Genomic DNA, 20,688 nt, shown 5'->3' with positions numbered 1-20,688 from the left:
TTCCTCTGATGAAACTTCCCCCAGAAAGGGATTGGCAATCCTGATTTAGTGGCTAACTTAGGGATCTAGACAGCTTGCTCCACCAGGCTGGGATTTTGGAAAGTGAACTGGAATGAAAAAAGTCCACACTGATAGCATGAGCAGGAGCAAGCTATTGCAAAGTTTTTAATTTATTTAAAAATCTTACTGTAAAAGGGTGTAAACACACAAACCACGCTCAGATTAGAGGCACTGCCCTCTTTGCCAATCTCAGCTCAGGAGTATATGATGACTTTTATGAAGTAGGTGTAGCTCTAACAGGTAATTTCTGTTCCTCAAGAAATTACTTTATTCTTTTCACCTCAGACTGGAACAGAAGTTGTAATTTTAAAATCTCCTGCCAACTGGCATTTGGGACCTTGGGGGGGGAAGAGAAAAACTTTGTCTGAGGTCAGCTGGAATATTTAATTTTAAAAACGCTTCTGGTCTGAATTGGCACTGCTTTCATTGTGTAATTTATGTTGTAATGTGATAGTCATGGCTTTCCAATTTGGGAGCCAGCACTGTCAGATTCAACCCAACAGACTCCTTTTCTTTCCTCTGTTTCCCTTCTTCCCAAACAGTAAAGATGTAATTATCCATTTGAATTAGTTCCTGGCAGGGAGGATGGTTCTTTCTCATGTTTGTATTGTGCTGTCTGCATGCTAATGAAAGGGAGTGCTCTGACTCTGTCTCCTCTTTGCCTCCCATCACTTCCCAAGCTGAGGATAACGTCCCTACAAATACTAGAGGAAAAAATCACATCTTGCACACTAAATTCAGTGACTTCTGGTATAATTCAGATCAGAATTAATTCCTTTATGCTTCAGATAATGCAGAAACGGAGAAGTTGAACAATGTTGCAGAATATAAGTAGTATTTCTTATGTTCAACAGGAAGACTGAAAGCAGAAACAATACATCTCAATAAAGAAATTTCATGTTCTCTGTTTCACTGTTGCCAGCCCTTGACTCACCAGTACCGAGTAGGCAGCTGTGGTGCTTTCAGTGTAGACAGCAGGAGGTGAGAGGTGTTACCCCCAAAATGCAGCTGAGAGAAGGTGATACATGGCTATGTCTACATTAGCAAGCAGCGCATCCTAAGAGGAGTGGATTTTGTAGACTGGAACAGCTGATGTATTCGGCTTGTGGACTAAACATGCATTAGCAGCTGAAGTGCAGTAGCTGCACCCATGGAAAGTGTTTTCTAGGTTATATCTAAATCCATTTCTTCATATGAAACCAAAGTGTAGTGAGCAAGCACACTTCTCATTCAAACCAAAACTGTGCCAAAGTTATATCCTGTGTATTGCCTCTCCAGGTGCAGCTCACACCATCTAAGGAACATTTCATCAGCTCCAGGGTGGTTTTGCAGATGGCTGAGGACACTCACCCCCCAGGCTTCCTTTGAAAGGGCTGGTCCCGTCTGCTGCCTGGAGCCATGGCCCCTTTCTCGTTGAATCACAGAATAACCAGGTTGGAAGAGACCCACCGGATCATCGAGTCCAACCATTCTCCTGTTTGTCCAGCTCTGGTGAAGTAGTAAGCTTCTTAAAAATAGGGTTAGTTTTCAGATGTGTTAGTTTATTGCTACAGCTGAATACATGTCCACTTGAGAAAGACCTACGGAAGTTTTGTTTTGGTTTTGTTTTGGTTTTTTTTGGTCAGTAATTAAGGCTTAAGTTGGATTCAGTTATTTGTGAAACTATTCAGTAAGTAGACATCCACATGTTAGCTCCTAAGATAAACAGAAACACCCAGTAGTTATTTTTGTGGCTTGTTTTATTCAGTGAGCACAAAGGTTGAAAGATTTATAAAACTCATAGATTTTGCATGCTACTTGTTTTATCTTTTCCAAGCTCTCCAGACACACAGAATGAAAGGAACATGTAATCTGAAGAAACATTTTCCAAGAGAATTGTTGAGTATGACAGTAGTAAAAGAATATATCTCTTGACTACCGTTTATTTTTTGCTTTTCTCCTGCTCTTCAATTTTTTGGCCAACTGTGATAATTCACAGTCACAGAGTCTAAACAGGGTGCTTTCTAGGAATATTGTGAAATCTGTTCATTAGAAAACAACTAACAAAATGTTGGCTTGGAAATACTATTTCTCACACCTTTTTGTATACAACAGAAGCAGTTTAAAAAATTTCTTTCTATTCATTCACCCTTTCGTATGATAGATAAATTGCATCTACCTGACTGTTGAGACAGTTACATTCCAGCAAGCTGGAGACAGCCTTTCTAATGCTACTCAGTTGTTTACAATGTATTGAAACACCTTTTGCAGTGAAAATCTGCACTGTTTATCCAAAGACTGAGTTTCTTTAAATGATGAGGAAAAGTTTATTTAGTCTTTTTGCTTAGTTTGATCTCTTCAATGGCGTAAAAGAAATCTGTTTGTGGAAAGAAAGACAAGCAATTCTAATCATACAAAAGACAGGAAATCTCACGTTGATTTTATCTCCTGGAGTAATATCTGTGGAACAATGGAAAACTCTGATGTTATCATCCCAAGGCATTTTATTATTATTGTATGACTTTGTGCTACCCAGGACTTTATTTATGTTACCAAAAGCTTAGGAAAAATACTCTTTGTGAACCAGGAAAATATTGATCAGCTGTTTGGCTCATTTTCATCTTCTCCTTCTGTCTCCAAGAGTAATTACTTAAATATGTTGAAAAGCAGAAGAGAAAATCCAGTTGAATACAACAATAATGTGCCACTATCCTCTTCTAGAAAAAAGATGAGAAAAATTTAGCATTGAGATGTCTTTGCAGGTTCCTGTGCATTAAGCACATTGCAAAAATGTAACAGAACAGCAAAAATTTGTAAAGTCAGTATCTCAGGTCTTTTAACAACAGAGGTTGCACAGGTGATGTGAAAAATTGTAGCTTCTCTGTAGACATCAGTAACAAAAATCTATACGTTAGAAATACTATGTCTGATCTTAAACCACAATCCAACCTGACTACATTAAAAGTAACTCGAGGATAGGATAGCTTCTCAATCCCACCCTGCTACTGTTCGTGCCAGCAGGCAACAGCACCACTGGCCATGGTGGCCTGTGATGCCTGGAGGCATCAGTCTGGCTGACAGCAGCAGCTTTCACAGGATATCACCCCACCCCACCCCCATCCCCACCCCCACCCCCCACCCCCCCCCGCCTTGGTGTGAGCCCCAGCTCCCGCCCCAGTGTCCTGCTGGCGAATAAGTGTGCTTGCAAATCATCTTGCAATGACTTACAGGAAGGTGGGTTATAATACAGGGCATGATACAGTCTAATTGACTGTAAAGTTTTTGCTAATTAAACTTAAAAGGTAGCTTTGGATCAGGATTTATTTACTGCTTTGCTATATATTATAGCACGGTATAAAAAATATAACTTCATGTTAGACAAAAAATACTGTTTATTTTCATAGCATAGCTAGGAAAAGGTTCTTATTTTTATCTAATTTCGAAAATTTTCATGTGAATTCAGTTCTGAAATCACAAATCTGCTTGAAAATGCATTTTCACATCCCCAACATGTAAGTTTTCTATTTATTGCCCTAGTGGTTTTTTTCTTTAGATTGCTTATATTTAACATCACTCTGACAGCTAAGCTCAGAGAAATCATAGTAGAATACCTGGAATGAAACTAGTTTTAATGCATGCTTTCACTTATTTGTGCACACTTCTGTGCATGTATAATATAATCATACCTTGCCTCACATCCACATGGCAGGTACTTACCTGCATTTGAACATCTACAGGTCTAAGCTGCGTAATATCCAATATATATTTATCAAATATATTTTATCCAATATATATTTAACATGTTGATGTGGAGCCATATTACATGTGGGGCTTTTGCATGTAACAAAAATCCACAGGCACTTTCAAAAGTACAAAAATTAATCTGATTTCAGGGAAATTAGTTAACATGGTGCCTATGCATTAAGAATCAGTTTGTTTGTCTTTTGTTAACTTAGTAACTCAGTGTCATGAGTTGGGGCTTCATCCCCAGAAATTCCTCTGACAAAGGGCCCCTAGAATCTGGAAGATTATCCAGCTACAGTTGAATGTATGGCAAGGATGACTGATTTAAGGTAGAAGTCTCCAAGATCATTATGGCAGGCTAAGGGGGGACCTCATTGCTCTCTACAACTACCTGAAAGGAGATTGCAGAGAGGAGAGTGCTGGCCTCTTCTCCCAGGTGACAGGGGACAGGACAAGGGGGAATGGCCTCAAGCTCCACCAGGGGAGGTTCAGAGTACATATCGGAGAGAAATTTTGCACAGAAAGGGTCATTGGGCACTGGAACAGGCTGCCCAGGGAGGTGGTTGAGTCACCATCCCTGGAGGTGTTTGAAAAACAGGTAGACAAGGTGCTCTGGGACATGGTTTAGTGGCAGATAGGAATGTTGTACTCGATGATCCAAGAGGTCGTTTTCAACCTGGTGATTCTATGAAAGCATGAGACAGTGTGTACGTGAGACTGAGCAAGCGAACTTCACTTTTTCTTAGAAGAAAAGTCAGCAGAATTATACCTGTCCCTAAGTTTTGTGGTGAGTGGAGCCAAGGTGCCGAAGTGCTGAATTTGGACTTGCTTGTTTTCCTTCCTTTCTTGTACTTCTTTCTCCCTTTTGTTATGTGCAGGCCTCATATTTCTATGAAAAACTTACATTATGGAGACTTTTTAGATTTACATCTGTTAACAAAAATACCAGGGTAATACTGGCAAAGAATAAAAGATTGCTGTAAATCCTGGGCTGAGTCAAGGAAGTGGTTAATGGCTGCTTCTATAGGGAAAAAGAGAGTTGTATAGAACCATTACCTTGGAATTCCCACTCAGAGCAGGATCAGCAAAAGCTACTAGCTATTCCTGGCTCTCTATAGATACTGGGAATTGTTCACTGGAGAGGCCTGTATTATCATGCCTGGAAGAAGAACTGCATGATCATGGATTCCTACCCCATGCCCATCAAAAAGCATTGGAATCCTTGAGATGGCAGGGAGAGCACCCAATTGATTAAGAAGTTGGAGATGACCACTGACTACCGTCTACTCCTCTTTATGACCCACCCTTAGGCATGGTTGGGCAAACTTTACCATTTAACCCTTGCATCTGCAGATTTGACCTTCTGCTTTACCCAGTGTGTCTATGATTCAAAGGATTGCCTGAGCCAAAGTTGCAGCCACCACGGGTTTGGTACACACCTAAGGCCCCAGCATTGTTCTTGCTGCCTGGCTCAGTAAATCCTCCTTCAGAATTCTTTTTTCTCTTATCTTTTCGGAAAATGTGTGTTGATTCAGAACAGGATGAGTTTTTCTTTCTTCTGTCCACGTGTGTTATTTTTTGTTCATCTTGCAAGCTGCAGAAGGGCACTTCAAGAGCTTTTCTTGGTTTACAGAAGGCAGCAAAACTCAGAGGGCTACTTGTGCATGGCAGACAGCAGGGACCACAGCCCTAGCAGCAATTCATTTTCCATAGCAGTGATGCTAGTGCAGAACAGCTAACACAGAGGATCACGTTGTCCAGGAGGCTTGTGAAGGCCATAAGCAAATCCAGATGTTGAGAAATCATGTTCCTGGATTAACCTTGAGGAGTTACCAGGTAACAGCTAACTGGATGTAAATTTACACTAATACGTAACTTGCAATGATTTGTTTGTGTATCAGTGTGATTTATAACCACCAGGTCGAGCAATCACAGCCTGGCCCCAGATTTGTATTCTTGCATGATTTTAACTAAATCTTAAAATCTCATTTCAAATTGTGAAGGATTAAATTGCCCTGCTAACATCACTTCTCTAACTCTGCAGAAGCTTGAACTAAGCAAAAACTCAAATGTGCCTTTGAAGTTTGCAGAGAGCCAGGAGTCCACAATATAAACTTTCAGGGACGTATTTTAACCTCTAACTAATTTACAAGGGAAACAGACATGTTCAACATTCAAATAACTGCAAATGAAATAACTCAATTCCACTTCAGACTGCAGCATTTGCAATTCCATATTATTTTTTTCCTCTGTCTTAAACCTACACAACAAAAAAACCCCTTTCAAATAAACATCCTCCACAGCAGTTCAGTGTAGCAAAAAGCTCTCTGGCCCAGTGTTCTGCAAAAAGGAATCACAGAACTTGTAAATTCAGGAAGCTTCTAGCTTGAGGGACTGAAAAAGCACTCCTGGCACCAGCAAAGAAGTAGCAGAGGGGAAGATTATAAGAACTTTCAAGTCCAAATTTTACAGCCATGTTCTGTTTCATTACAATTGAAACTGCGAACATATTTTTTTGTTTCAATGATGTTTTTGTTCTGATTTATTCAAGGCACTTTCTTCCTATTTGTTCTCTTTTTCTATTCCCTCTGACCAGGCCTCCCATCCTACCCCATGCTACATAATCTCACTTCTGTTCACCTGCTGTTTCCTTTGATCTATCTTTTCCTCTGTAAAAACCAGTATTTTCAGTTAAATAATTCAGATGGTTACAGCATGGATTCATGACTTCATATTACCCTTTGTATTTCTGACCACTATCTGTTCTATCAATTTGTACGCTGTCAGACTTTTTTTTTGCACATATTGCCAGGCTTGGGAATGATAGAAGTAATTTGAAATTACATATTATGTTAATCCTTCTAATGTGCCTTCTGTGCTGTTAATAAACATAATATTATTTGAATCCTCTTTGATTACACCAGTTTTAGCAACAGATCTGGGATACACCACCCTGAGATAAAATGTTCATAGAAATGGGGTTGTTTATCCCTCCTTAGTAGGGCAAGCAATTCAGAGGCTGTATTAAAGGTTCTCAGTCACGGGAAAACACTACTTTGCCTTAGGACAGCCCAGCCCACAAGGCAGCAGAGCTGCATGAAACTAGCGTGAAACCACCTGTGGTTCAAACAGTGTCATAATGGGAGAGAATGTCATGAGAGAGAGAAACTCTAAGGAGCAAATTCCTAGTGTTGGATAAAAAGAAAACGTGTACAACATACTTTCATACACAGAGAATAAATTTTGAGCACACAAATCTAGGTTTACAATAAGAAAAAAACCCAACACATTTACAATGAGAATTAATTATTTCTTACTCTCTTGCTAATAGCCGTACAAAATTTGAAACTCTGCCAGAAAGACATAATGATGGTCAGAATTTTACGATAGTTTTTAAGGTCAAATCATATGTGAACAGGATTGGGACTTCTTCTGATCCACTTCAATCTACCAGATGCAATTAGTTTACTGTTCTGAAGTAATGGTTTAAAAGAAATGCGAGACGAGCACTGTTCTTTCGAAGTGCCCATGTGAAGGTCGTAATTTACAGTATCTGTGAAAACATTAGTTTGGAAATTTCCAATTATGAATAAACCATAAGTATGGTTGGCTTTCACCTTGTTCTAAAAATCTATCAAAGCCAAAACTTTTTTTTTCTGCAATATTTAGTAGCTTTTGGATAACATTCCCAGGACTCAGTCCTGAAAAACAGCGAGTTTACAGAGGAAGTTGCTGACCCAGTTGATGGAGATGAATGTTTAACACTGATTTCCAAACTACTGGATTTGTTAGGGAAGACAATTAGATATTATTTTTCTGACTTTTATTTGGTTTTTAATTAGGATATATTAATTCTGTAATATCAGCTAGAAAAATAACCTCATCTTCCTTTTTCTATTTTTTAAAGGTTCTTGTACATGAAGATTTACCATGGAAATTAGTTGCACATTAAGAATACTTCTGGCAGTGGGAGAAATAATGAGGCTTGTCTTCTTATGCTTTTTTTAAATCATGCGTCTGAAAAATAATGTGTGATCTACCATTGAATCTAAGTGATAATAAGATCTCTGCCTCTGACATTTGCATTTAGGAAGCAACAATATCATGCTTTAAGTCTTCCCTCAGAGTAATCCCTTTCTCGTACTCACCTGGCTCACATCAGCGATTTGTAAAAGCTTCCTGCTTCTGACAAGCCTGTCAAGTTCTCAGAAACTGGCTAATGATTTCCAAAACTTACTGTTGAAATTATGCTTTATTATAGCCTTGTTATGCTCTAATTTCCAAAGACATAAGTTGGTGGGTTTTTTGTGTGATGTTTACAAGCTCTGTCCTAAGGACACTCACTGACAGCATGTTAAACCCCCAGTGATCTTGGTGAAGAACACATTCAAATTTACTCATTCTTAACTGTCATTGATCGTCTTCCTTCCTTGACACTTTGTTACTCAGGTCACAAATGTAAAAGCAGCACTCTGTATAACATCATGTGTTAATAGCTGAATCTCAAAAATGAAGCTTTTTTGCGCGATTTCCATTTCATACATACAATTGAACAGTGACAGGTCTGCTGAAAAAACCCTAAACTGTCTTTCTGGAGAGAAAGGTCATTAGATACTGAAAATGCCAGCAAACAAATTCTCTAAGACTCCTTTTGGAGTTTTACAAAGCAATCACCCTCTAATCGGGCCTGGGCAATGTGAGGGAGCGATGCCCATCAATCATGTGCAACGAGGCAAGAGCTGGTTACAGAATGTATTTCCTATTTATATGCATATGTATAATTTTCCCCAGAAACGTTATGGATATTCCATATGGATATTCCAGCCTTTCTAAGGATGAATTCTAATATTATTACGAACTTTGCAGCGGTCAAAACTCTTGCTACTTTGGAGCATTGGAGCCATCTCTCAGCCTGACCTTGCATTAGAGAGAGAGAGAGGCTGCAAACAGAGGTGGCTACAGAAGACACATCTGTTTCATACATATAATAACTGAACACGTTATCATCATCACGCCTACTGGACAAAGGAAAGGCTGTGGATGTGGTCTTCCTGGACTTCAGTAAAGCCTTTGACACAGTTTCTCACAGCATTCTGCTTAGGAAACTGTCAGCCTCTGGGCTGGACAGGCGCACACTCTCCTGGGTGGAAAACTGGTTGGATGGCCGGGCCCAGAGAGTGGTGGGAAATGGTGTGAAATCCAGCTGGAGGCCAGTGACAAGTGGGGTTCCCCAGGGCTCAGTGCTGGGTCCAGCCCTGTTCAATGTCTTTATCAATGATCTGGATGAAGGCATCGAGGGCACCCTTAGCAAGTTTGCGGATGACACTAAGCTGGGTGGAAGTGTCGATCTGCTGGAGGGTAGGGAGGCTCTGCAAAGGGATCTGAACAGGCTGGACCGCTGGGCTGAGACCAATGGCATGAGGTTTAACAAGGCCAAATGCCGGATCCTGCACTTGGGGCACAACAACCCTGTGCAGTGCTACAGACTAGGAGAAGTCTGGCTAGAAAGCTGCCTGGAGGAGAGGGACCTGGGGGTGTTGGTTGACAGCCGACTGAACATGAGCCAGCAGTGTGCCCAGGTGGCCAAGAAGGCCAATGGCATCTTGGCTTGTATCAGAAATGGCGTGACCAGCAGGTCCAGGGAGGTTGTACTTGGCACTGGTGAGACTGCTCCTTGAATCCTGTGTTCAGTTCTGGGCCCCTCACCACAAGAAGGATGTTGAGGCTCTGGAGCGAGTCCAGAGAAGAGCAACAAAGCTGGTGAGGGGGCTGGAGAACAGGCCTTATGAGGAACGGCTGAGAGAGCTGGGGTTGTTTAGCCTGGAGAAGACTGAGGGGAGACCTCATTGCTCTCTACAACTACCTGAAAGGAGGCTGTGGAGAGGAGGGTGATGGCCTCTTCTCCCAAGTGACAGGGGACAGGACAAGAGGGAATGGCCTCAAGCTCTGCCAGGGGAGGCTCAGGCATGACATCAGGAAAAATATTTTCACAGAAAGGGTCATTGGGCACTGCAACATGCTGCCCAGCGAGGTGGTTGAGTCACCTTCCATGGCGGTATTTAAAAGACGAGACGTGTGGACGAGGTGCTAAGGGGCATGGTTTAGTGTTTGATAGGAATGGTTGGACTCAATGACCCTGTGGGTCTTTCCCAACCTAGTGGTTCTGCGATCTCCAAAGAATGAGCAGTGTCTGGAAAAACGGTGTCTGAAAGAAAACATGCTATCAGAGGGGCATTCTGTCTAACTTTCAAGAAACCACAGTTACTTAGATGACATTTAGCTCTGCTTTAGCTACAAGCGAAGCTATTCCACTTCCGGCAACAGCAGCTCCCCCTCGCACCGCTCGGAACGTACCAACAGCCGGCGGGTGGGGGGGGGCACTGAGCAAACACACCACCCCCCGGCCCGTGCGCGTCCCGCCCCGGCCCCGCCCCTTTCGGCCAATCACATGAGCGAGCGCGGGGGCCGCCGGGAGCGGCGCTCCCCGAGGGGCTCGGCCGGGGCGCAACATGGCGGCGCTGGGCGGGTGCTGAGCAGCCGCGGGGCCGGTGGGGAGCGCGGGGCCGGGCGGCCGCCTGCCTGCTGGGAGCGAAGCGAGAGCCGGCGGGGCCGGACGGAGGAGGAAAAAAGAGGAGGAAGGTGGCAGGGCCGCCTGGGGCCCGCGAGCCGCGGCGGCGATGGCCCAGTGCGTGCAGTCGGTGCAGGAGTTCATCCAGGACTCGTTCGTGCCCTTGGTGGCCGCGCTGTGCAGCGAGGAGGCGGAGAGGGTCACCCGCAAGAACAACCTGAGCTTCGCCGAGCTGGTCAAGCCCTTCTGCCGACTCACCTCGGAAGGTCGGTGCCGGGAGCGGAGTGGGGATCGTTGACGCGGGGCGGGGAGGCGGCGCTGCGTCCTTCCCGGGGAACCCTTCCGCCCCCGGGATCCCCTTTATTATTCTTCTCCTCCCCCCGCCCCCGGGATCGCCTTTATTACTCTTCTTCCTCGCCCCCGGGGTCCCCTTTATTACTCTTCTTCCTCGCCCCCGGGGTCCCCTTTATTATTCTTCTTCCCCCCCCCCGCCCCCGGGGTCCCCTTTATTATTCTTCTTTCCCCCCCCCGCCCCCGGGGTCCCCTTTATTATTCTTCTTTCCCCCCCCCGCCCCCGGGGTCCCCTTTATTATTCTTCTTCCCCCGCCCCCCGCGGGGTACCCTTTATTATTCTTCTTCTACTCCCCTCTTCCCTCCCGGGGTCCCCTTTATTCTTTTTCTTCTTTCCCCGGGGTCCTCTTTATTCTTCTTCTTCTCCCTCCCCGCCCCGGGTCCCCTTTAGTTTTCTTCTTATTTCTCTCCCCTGGGGTCCCGTTTAGTTTTCTTCTTATTTCACTCCTCCCCGCTCCCGGGGTCCCCTTTAGTTTTCTTCTTATCCCCCCACCCCGGGGTCCCCTTTAGTTTTCTTATTCTTCTTTCCCCGCTCTGTCCCCCCTGGGGATCCCCTTCTTTTTCTCACCCCCCCGTGGGGGACCGGGGGTCCCAGCCCGGCGGGGACGGGAGGCGGGACTCGGCTGTCGGGAGAAGGGGATGCAGCTGGAGCTGCATTCCCTGGAGCCGGGACGGCTTCTGCGGAGACGCTCCTTTGCCGGGGCTGCACCGGGTGGCTGTGAGGTCTGCCTGATGTTATTCAGTCTGTTCTTCCCTGTGGAACCTGGGAAGCGAGGCTTCTCCTAGAGACATCGGAGCACACGGCTGAAGAGACAGGTGTCTGCGCATCTAGTTTTTCCGAACCAACATTTTTCTTTGGACTTTTGTCCGGTTAACACTTTTACTTTACTCTTGCTGTAGACCCTCTTGCATTGCACGCTTGTGGTAAGGCTGTTTAGTGAAGTACCTGGTCGTTGAAAGTATGGTCAGTCTTCCCAAAATGTTAATTGTAATCTCAGGTGCAAGTCATTTGCTTTTTCTTACCTGTAGTTTTACGGTGTGTACTTTTTTATTGATGTTTCTATGAGTAAGACCTGTGTGAATTGAGTTGCTTATGTGGCATAGGTGAAGTGGTGGAAACAAAACTGGAAATTGACCACTTAAGAGAAACAATGGGATTATTTTACTGTAATGCTCTAAGCTACTATTTCATTTTTTTTAATTTTAACTAAGCTTATGTGTTTTGGCTGTTAGTTCTTTTTCGGAGTAACCTAGTATGTGGCTCTGTTTTGGATTTGTGCTGTGAACAGTGTTGCTAATACAGGGATGTATTAGTTACTGCTGAGCAGTGCTTACATAGAGCCGAGGCTGACCTGAACTGAGCAAAGATGTATTCCACACCATATGGAGTCATGCTCAGCATATAAAGCTGGTGGAAGGAGGAGGAAAGGGAAGCATGTTCTGAGTTATGGCATTTGCCTTCTCAAGTAACTGTTCAATGTAATGGAACCCTGCTTTCCTGGAGGTAGCTGAACACACGCTTGCCAGTGAGCAGTGGTGAATGAATTCCTTATTTTACTTTGCTTGTAGATGGATTTTGCTTTACTTATTAAACTATCTTTACCTCAATCCAAAAGTTTTCTCACTCTTAATCTTCTGATTCTTTCCTCCATCCTATGAGGGGCAGTGAGCAAATGGCTGTGTGGTGCTTAGTTGCCCTCTGGGGTTAAACCATGGCACTAAGCTATGCTTTTCAAGCTACTTTTAATAAGAATAGTATACAGGAAAGCAATTGAAGTAGAACTGTATCAGAATAGTGGTGCAATGACATTTGTCAGATTTGATTTCTAACAGAGGCTTAGCTTATACTTCACTCCCTTCATGTTATGTATTGAGGAAACAGTACAAGAAAATGAAGCTTGTCCTGTTACTTTTTTCTCTTTTCTGGCATTGATATATTAAAATGGCACCAACTTAAAAACTAGTTTCTTCTAAAATTTGCCTTAATTCCATGGCAAGTCTTAACAATTTGTTAACTGTAACTTGTTTATAATTGCTTTTCCCTTATTTTGGCAACACTCATGAACTATGCGAGTACACAGCAGAGATGGAAATCATAAATGTGGAAGCTCACATCCTCGGAGTTCTGAAGTTACTGAAAAATCTCTCTAGGTTCTGTTGTGAAAGGCTTTTAAAGTGCATCTAGCAAACCAAACCAGGCGGACTATTAAAAATGAAACATTGCCTCTGAAGAGTACTTATTTCTTTTGTGGCTTAGTTGTAATGTTTTGTTCCACCTATTGTAACAGTAAAGGGACTTGCAAACCTGAATCATCCTCAGGCTTCCCCATGTAAATGCAGAACTCGGTAGTATGCTGGTGCTTATAAACCAAACTAGTCTTCACCCTCTTATATTGAAGGAGCTAGTTATAGCTAAAGATTAGACTCCTTCCCTTGATATAGTGTAAGACTTTGAGCTTATTACTTGAGAGTGATACTGACTCAATCTTTGCATTCTTCTAAAAACTTACGTAGGGAAGCTCCACTGTTTGATTTTCATATTTTTGTAGTACGTTTTTTATGGTTTTGGTAGTTGTTCTTCTTTAAGCTGTGTGTAATAATGTACACCCTCGTGTACATCTAAATACCTCTTACACAGTTTTTTTTCCTAATTTTGCATCTGTGGCTATTGTGCTGAATCTTTGAGAGGGGGCATCCTTGCTCTTATGTGTAGGCTGCCTGACTGCAGGAATCTGAACCATTCTGACCCAAGGGTCAGAGAACGAGAAGGTGAATCTTGGTATTGTGAGTTTTGTTGCTGCAGTACTGTGTATTCTTATTCAACAGGCTGCAAGCTTGATTCCAGTTCTTCATTCCAAGTGTGACTTCCTCTTCTCGCTTTGTGGAAAAAACATTAGTGCATGCTGTATGTAACTTATTGTGGTGAAAGGCAGCATGTGCAAGGGTAGGGAAAGCCATACTAGGCATTTTCTTCAGGCAGATGAGTAGTTCAGTGTAGTCAAGTGTCTCGTGTTTGTGTGACAGCAAGCAACTTTTCTAGCTTTAGAATTTGTGGATCTCTCTGACCAGGAAACATACTTGTTCCAATATCCACAAACACTGTTGCGTAGTGGCACTGTTAATTGTATCTCATACACAAGAATTGGAAACATAGGACAAGTTTTTAAATTTCTGTACATTGCTGCTAAGTCTGGTCAAAGCTATTAAAGTATTTCCATGGTGCTTTTCATGTCCAGTTAAGAAGAAGAGATTCATAATTAATGATCTGATTATGGTACGTCAGGATGTGTCTATGTGCATATGTCCCCGTAACTGTTTCACAGCTTATGATTGGTTTGATATCTTCACTTTTAAACATAGGTTTCCTTAAGTATGAAGTGCTGTGCTTTTTTATATTAATATTTCTGTCTTTATCTAGTGGCTATTCCTCTGAATTTGTAATGTAAAATTGGGTTGATTAGTATTTAATCGCTTTAGAAATAAACTGTCCCTTGTACTTTTGCTGGACTTTAAAGTACATGTGTTACTTCCTGAACTCTTCGGAGATTTGAAGAGCTTGGTCACTGTTTTTGAATCCTGTTACAATACAGACTTTTCTCTGATGTTCAGGATTTACATAGCTCATGAGTCTGCTGAAGGCTAAATGTTCATTAACATTCTCACTTATAGAAGCGGTGTAGTTATAAAACAAGTCTTCTAATTTATGTGTGAAGTGGTTTTGATATACAGAAACTAAGTGGAGCTTTCTGCTGTGTATGGATCAATTGTCCTTCACAGCTAACAGAGATGTGGGGACCCAGACCACTGCTTGATTCTTCAACTAGTGTTAAACTACGTGCTTCTTGTGGTTCCTCAGTCCAAGGAGACCAGATAATACCTTATTTCAAGTAGAACTCCACAAACATACATTATGTGATGGGCAGGGGAGGGGGGCAGGCTGTATGTTAGTCAGTACTAATCTATTCATCACCTTTTGTTTATCAATGACTTGCTAATGTTGGTGTAGCCAAACATACCCTTGCGGCATAGCAAGTTGTGGTGGTAGGAAATCCTGAGTGCAGGCCTGAAGTGCTCCTTAGTGTGATTTTTAGCTTCTTGAGGTTTCCTAAGTAAGTTGCTTTTTGTTACTGAAGGCAGAATGGTTAAAAAGTGAGAAAACAACTTTGCTGTCTTAGCGAGTCTTTACCTTAGATGAAATGAAAAACAAAGCGCTTCCCAGAGTTCTGTATTTGTTTGATAAAGGAAACCAAAAGTATATTTTGGATTTTACACCTTCACATTTATTCTTGAAGTGGCATTCTTTCTTAACTGTTAGGCATCAGTTGCTACAGATATACATAACCTAACAAATATATTGTACAGGTTTCTTTAAAATAGCATCCTGTTTTTAAGAATATTTAAAAATACTATCTGAACTAATACTATCTTGATGGAAAGGAGAATTACAGTGTACAAGTTCAACCACCAAGTGTGACTTAAAGACAGCCTTGGTTACTCTTAAGTTGAAGTGTTTTGTGCCTTGAAAAGGGGGAGCTTCTGGTAACTGTATCTGATTCCAAGCCTTAAATGCGTGCTGGACCTAAGGATGTATAGTGGGAACACGGCGTTTATTTGGTGAGCTTGGTTTGGTGTTAAGAAATATTTATTCATGAGTATTTTAGTCAACATCTGAATAAGTTCAACTGCTGATGAGAAAGATATTTTTCTCGTATGTTACTGCTCCCACTTTTGCCAAAATACTTTCTGAAATGATCTTGTGAACCCTTGAAGGAAATATAACATGAAATTTTTTATTAGGGATTAAAGCACGAGCATTGTGAGGTTCCAAGTGTCCTTTATGTCACTCTTTAGCATTTCATATATGCCAGAAATGTCATATGTCTTGTATGAAAATGTTTGCTCTTCTCTATTACAGCTATTATATTTTTGAGAGACACCAAGGATGAGTTTTAGCTGTTTGTCCCTCCCACTTCTTTTATATTTGATCTTTTCAGTAATCATGTGGCACTAGTGTTGATAATTTACCTATGTGATATGGTGGGGGGGTGGCGGGCAGGAGGGAGGGCAGGCACCAGGGGTCTTATGTAGGCATACTCACTCTGTCCTCCCTGCACTTCATCTGGCTTGCTTGGTGGTGGTTGTAGTTTGAAGTAGGGAAAATGACATGAGAAATCGGAGCAGATATAGAATTATAATGTCTATTTAAAATGTCGTGAATAGTTTTTTAAAAACAGATGGCTTGAGGGAACAAGTCTCACAAAGATTCTCCAAAGGGAGCTCTGCGTTTACAAGTCATGTGAAGCTCAAATTATTGCTTATGGTAAAAAGTAGCTTTGTCTGTAAGATAGAAAAGCAATTGCAGCCCAGTCAAAGTTTAGTAAAAAAATCACAGCACTAGACTTTAAGTGGAAAGGTAGGCCACTACACAGAAATGTAAAAGAAACGCTTAGTTTTCTTGTGAATAATCATTTCTTTGCTTTCTGGGAGACAAAGACTTCTTAAAAAAACAACAAAACCACTAAAAAAGCCCCCAAACCAGGCACTTAAGGAATGAAAGAAATCACTTACTTATCCTTACGGAAAAAAGTCAGATTTGCCTTTGATATTTGTTTAAATATATAGAAAATAAAGGCACCCTACTTAAAGTGAAAACCCCATATAACTAGCAGCTGTAACTTTCAGTTAAATACAGTTGTTCGTTAATCACCTTGATGGGCTTTGCTGCCTCACTCTTTAGACCGGTATTGACTGTGTTACATGGGCTTGGGATTCATTCTTTATTAGTGTTTTCCATCCAGTAGCTTTCTTGGAGAAGTTGGCTTTAATGTAAGGAAAGTATGTTTTGGATAAGTAACACAAAACCAACGCAGGATAAGTTGCTTTGTGCTAATAACATAAGGCTAATATCACCTCTTTTAAGAGCTCATTTTAATAATGAATTTGTTTCTTTTTTGGAATATTATGTTCACTGATAAAAGTGTACTTCACTTTTTCTAAATAAACTCTCCACACCAACAACTTAGATGCTTGTCAGGTGTTTGTACTTCTGTCATAAACACTAGGTCCATGTACACTTCAACTGCACTGTTGGGGTTTTTTTTTTTTGAGGCTGTGTGCAATAATCTGTTTCAGCCAAAACTGTTATGCATAATTCTGAAATTGATATTTAGTACTCATAAGACTTCTTGTTTTTTGAACAAGCATTTAAAAGTGAGTCAAGAGTGCTGGTGTTACTAGCATCGACTTTATTTTTAATTGGTTAATTTTTACCAGAAGTTTGTAACTCAAGAAATGTGACTTCAGTAACATTGTTATAAAATAAATCTTGGGAAGTTCTAAAACCATTTCTTAAAACAAACATCTCTGACAACAAAACTAACTTAAGATAACCACACTAATATTAAAAATGAGCTAATATTATCCTATCCCTGAAATGCTTTTTGAATGCGTGGGACCCCATAGGAATAGATGCTGCGTGACATGCATACACTGTTACTATAGGCTTTCTGTTCAAGTTGATTGCGTTCTGCAGGAAAGGGAGTGTAGCGGTGTAGGGCATGCCTTCTGAGTGCTTCTTTACTCTGAGCAGATAGTCTGGTAAGCAAAGACCCTGTACTAGGCTTTCATGAGTCTGCATAGATCAGCCTAATCTTGAACCTGAAATAACTTCTTGTTCTTCCTCGCCCCCCCATCCTCCTCTCCCCTTTTTTGTTACTCAAGTGTTGTGGCCTTTGATCTAAAATTAATGATGAGGATGTGTGATCTAAAATTGGTGATGGGGATGTTTGGTGAAGAAACTAATCTTTAAAGGAAAATAAAAATCTGTTGGAGAAATGCTAATTTATGGTAACTATTTTAACTCTGTTATATTCCTTAATAAAGCCTATTATTTTTTTTTTTTAGTTCACATGAGAGATCCTAATAATCAGCTCCACATAATTAAAAATTTGAAGATTGCTGTCAACAACATTATTACTTATCCACCTCAGCCTGGTGCCATTCGAAGGCTTTTGAATGATGTTGTGTCTGTTAGTCAGCCTGCTGAAGGACTTGTTGCTAATGTGATCACAGCTGGAGATTATGACCTGAACATTAGTGGTATGTAATGATATTTTTTTTCTGTAACTTAAACTGCAATTTACTGTAACATTTCTAACCTTAATTTCAAGTTTGTGGCATACATCAAAGTTACTCTGAGAGTTGATCAGTTTTGAGTCATTGTTGTAACTTATTCAGATCTATCAAATGGTTTTGATTTTATATAATATTAAGAGTAACTGAACTAAATTAATAATTATTTTCATGTTTCCTAATGTTGTACTTCTTCTCAACTTGTGTTGAATCATCCCACTATTTCAGTGTAGAAAATACTCCTACCTCTGTTGTGTTAATAGCTCATGAAATTAGGAAGGTTTTTTTTTTGTTACAAAGCTGACACACTAACTTGTTACAATTGACTGAGTAAATATCCAAACGTATTTCAAAAACTTTACGTTTAAGTTAGTCCTCCAGGCTTGTTTTTATGTCTGTGTACTTATTGATCAATGCATAGAGTTCAAAAAGTTGTTACAACAGGTTTAAGTGTAAGAAGGTTTTGAGGAAATGTGTGTGATTCTTTGTCTTGTTAGTTTTTTTTTTTTTTTGCGATGGAACTCAGTGCTTTGCATGTCACTGTCAGAATGGCTAGAATATTCTAAAAATGGGTGTTTTCTTGATCTCCAAGGGATAAGGTATTGTGAATAATACTAAATGGGACCTGATCTTGAGAGCTGAGAAGATTAAACTCTTCCCAATTAAGACCCTAATCCATTAAAGCCTTTGACTATGTACTTAATTCAAAGCATGTATGCATTGCCCTATTTAAGCACAAGTAATTTATTGTACTTAAATTCCTCACTGCATGTTGGACTTTGGCTTTGCTATAGCAAAAGGCTGACAAACACTGTTGAGGATTAGTAACCAATGTTGTCAAAGTATTTTGAATGTTTATGCTGGCAGTGAGAAATTGTATAATGCTAATTTTACAAGCCATGTCCTCAACTTGATATGAAGTATTGATTGTAAAGAAAAAGGCTTGAGCCTAGAAGTTTTGACAGCTGCTGGAAACTTGCACCCTTTGTCAGTTTCCATGCCCTCCTTTATCTTGGAAACTCGTGAATTGCCATTCTTTTTGTGAAATCTTTTTGAAGGGAAAGTCTGCTTAAATTCCAGGGATTAGAAGACTCTAAGAAAGCAGAATGTTTTCAGTGAAGAGACTTTTCCATAGTATTTGTAAGGACCTCAGTTTATAAATGAAGTTTTGTAAGATGGGAAGAAAATAGTGACTTTATCAAGCCGTGCTTTATATGTGTAAAAAGGAAATAACTCACTTTTTTTTTTCTCTCCCCCATTTGCTGTTGGAGCCTCAAATGTCCAAGTTATCATACTTGACTATCTTCTCTCCTCAGTCATTAGTTTTTTCTATTCAGAATGGCTGTATGCTTATTTGAGGAGAGAGGCGTATCATCTGTTTGAGATCATACAGAAGGACAAAATCATGCAAGAACTTTGCAGTTTTGTGGTACCCCTTTTTAAGGCTTTAGCACAAAGCACTGATAGTGTTCTTGATCAAACTTGGATCTTTTTACATTGTAGGAGAATGCAAGGAAGTCCCTAGCTTGTTTAAAGTTCCTTTTCTATTTATTTTCAAGTTATTTTATTGTAAACTCATAGAAACGTTCATTCCTGGCAACAAAATATAATCTTTTGGTATGGAAATGTGAAATATTCTAACCTGTCTCTAATTGCTCCATTTCTTTTGGTGAATTAGTTTTCTAGGATAACAATATTAAAACAATTTCTTAATCTTTAACAATGATCAAATAGGGTGTATTTTGAAGGAAGACGCAGACATTAAGAAGCTCATATGAGTATTTCCAGCGCTGGAATCATTATCCTGCTCTCTTGTCTAAAAGTTTTGGAACTACTGTATTGAATTGCTTTAATTGTTTGTAATTCTTCTTTGCTACACTTGTTTAATGGTCTCATAGCTCCATAATCTTGAGGCCTGGATGATTGCTGAGGGGGTACTTATGCTCAGCCATGCTTGGTTCTCCCATGTACTGGTGCATGTGGAGAGTGAGGAAACGCAATCCTATTAAAGACTTTAATTTTTTTCTTATCCCAAGTAAGTTCTCTGATGGATCACATCCCTGGCTATGTTTGTTCAGGGTGGCATGATGTTAATGCTGGCATGCAGCAATGTGGGAATATGATGGAGATAAGAGAGAGTATTGGGGCATCTGCTTTTAGCAGCTGACACCCTCAGGTACTTTAATCGTAGTACTTCAGACTAAGAAATCACAGCAACTGTCTTACGTTTATGGCATCTTCCAACTACAAAAATAAAAATAATATCTAAATATAACTCTTAATTATTTACCAGTTTGTGGATTTCTGTTTTTATTCAAGCCTGTTACTTGGGCTGACCCAGGAATTAATATTGAATTCGAGTGATATACACTGTGAAACGTGGAGGAGCCTGAAATATTTGATTGAGGTTAGCTGAAATCAGAAGTCTTCAGTCCCTGATGGACCTGCATGGTATAGATTTTCTGCCTTATGCTACCAGAGCGTAAAAGCCAATAGTGTGTTTGCACCTGACCCTTTTTGGTATAATAATACCGTGTTTTTTCTATCAGATCGCTCAATTAAAGCTAGTGTTCCTTGGTACAGTAATTGGAAAGAGACACTGATGGAACTGAACACATCCACGTTTTATTCAGGTATTTTTTTGTGGTTGGTGCCAATTCGCCAAATTGCCCTTGATTCCTTTTCCATGTGCCCCATCCACCTTTCCTTACCATCTGCTACTACTGTTTAGCACTTTACTTGGTATAGATATGTGTTCCTCCATTTCTTCCTCCCCCCAAATGAAAAATTGTTGGTGACGGTTGCTTAATCTTTTTTAGTTGCGTTTCTACTCCTGTTAATCTAAATAATTTGGT

At 40.8% G+C, this 20,688-nt stretch overlaps 1 protein-coding gene across 4 annotated transcripts in view; it reads left to right on the top strand.

Moving 5' to 3' along the window:
* The first annotated feature begins 10,333 nt into the window (after positions 1-10,333).
* Positions 10,334-20,688, top strand: part of TRAPPC8 (trafficking protein particle complex subunit 8) — a 55,256-nt gene continuing 44,901 nt past the window's right edge. For 2 of the 4 annotated variants that reach the window (XM_069854026.1, XM_069854025.1), the window contains exons 1-3: positions 10,334-10,617; positions 17,606-17,800; positions 20,383-20,466. In XM_069854026.1, coding sequence (XP_069710127.1) covers positions 10,461-10,617; positions 17,606-17,800; positions 20,383-20,466 — 436 coding nt within the window. In that variant the 5' untranslated portion in view covers positions 10,334-10,460. The remainder of the gene's footprint in view (positions 10,618-17,605; positions 17,801-20,382; positions 20,467-20,688) is intronic. The other 2 variants (XM_069854028.1, XM_069854027.1) reach the window with 1 other exon arrangement.

The sequence above is a fragment of the Phaenicophaeus curvirostris genome, chromosome 3 (genome assembly GCF_032191515.1).
Source record: "Phaenicophaeus curvirostris isolate KB17595 chromosome 3, BPBGC_Pcur_1.0, whole genome shotgun sequence".
NCBI lineage: Eukaryota > Metazoa > Chordata > Aves > Cuculiformes > Cuculidae > Phaenicophaeus > Phaenicophaeus curvirostris.
This window is presented reverse-complemented; position numbering and strand designations above follow the sequence as displayed.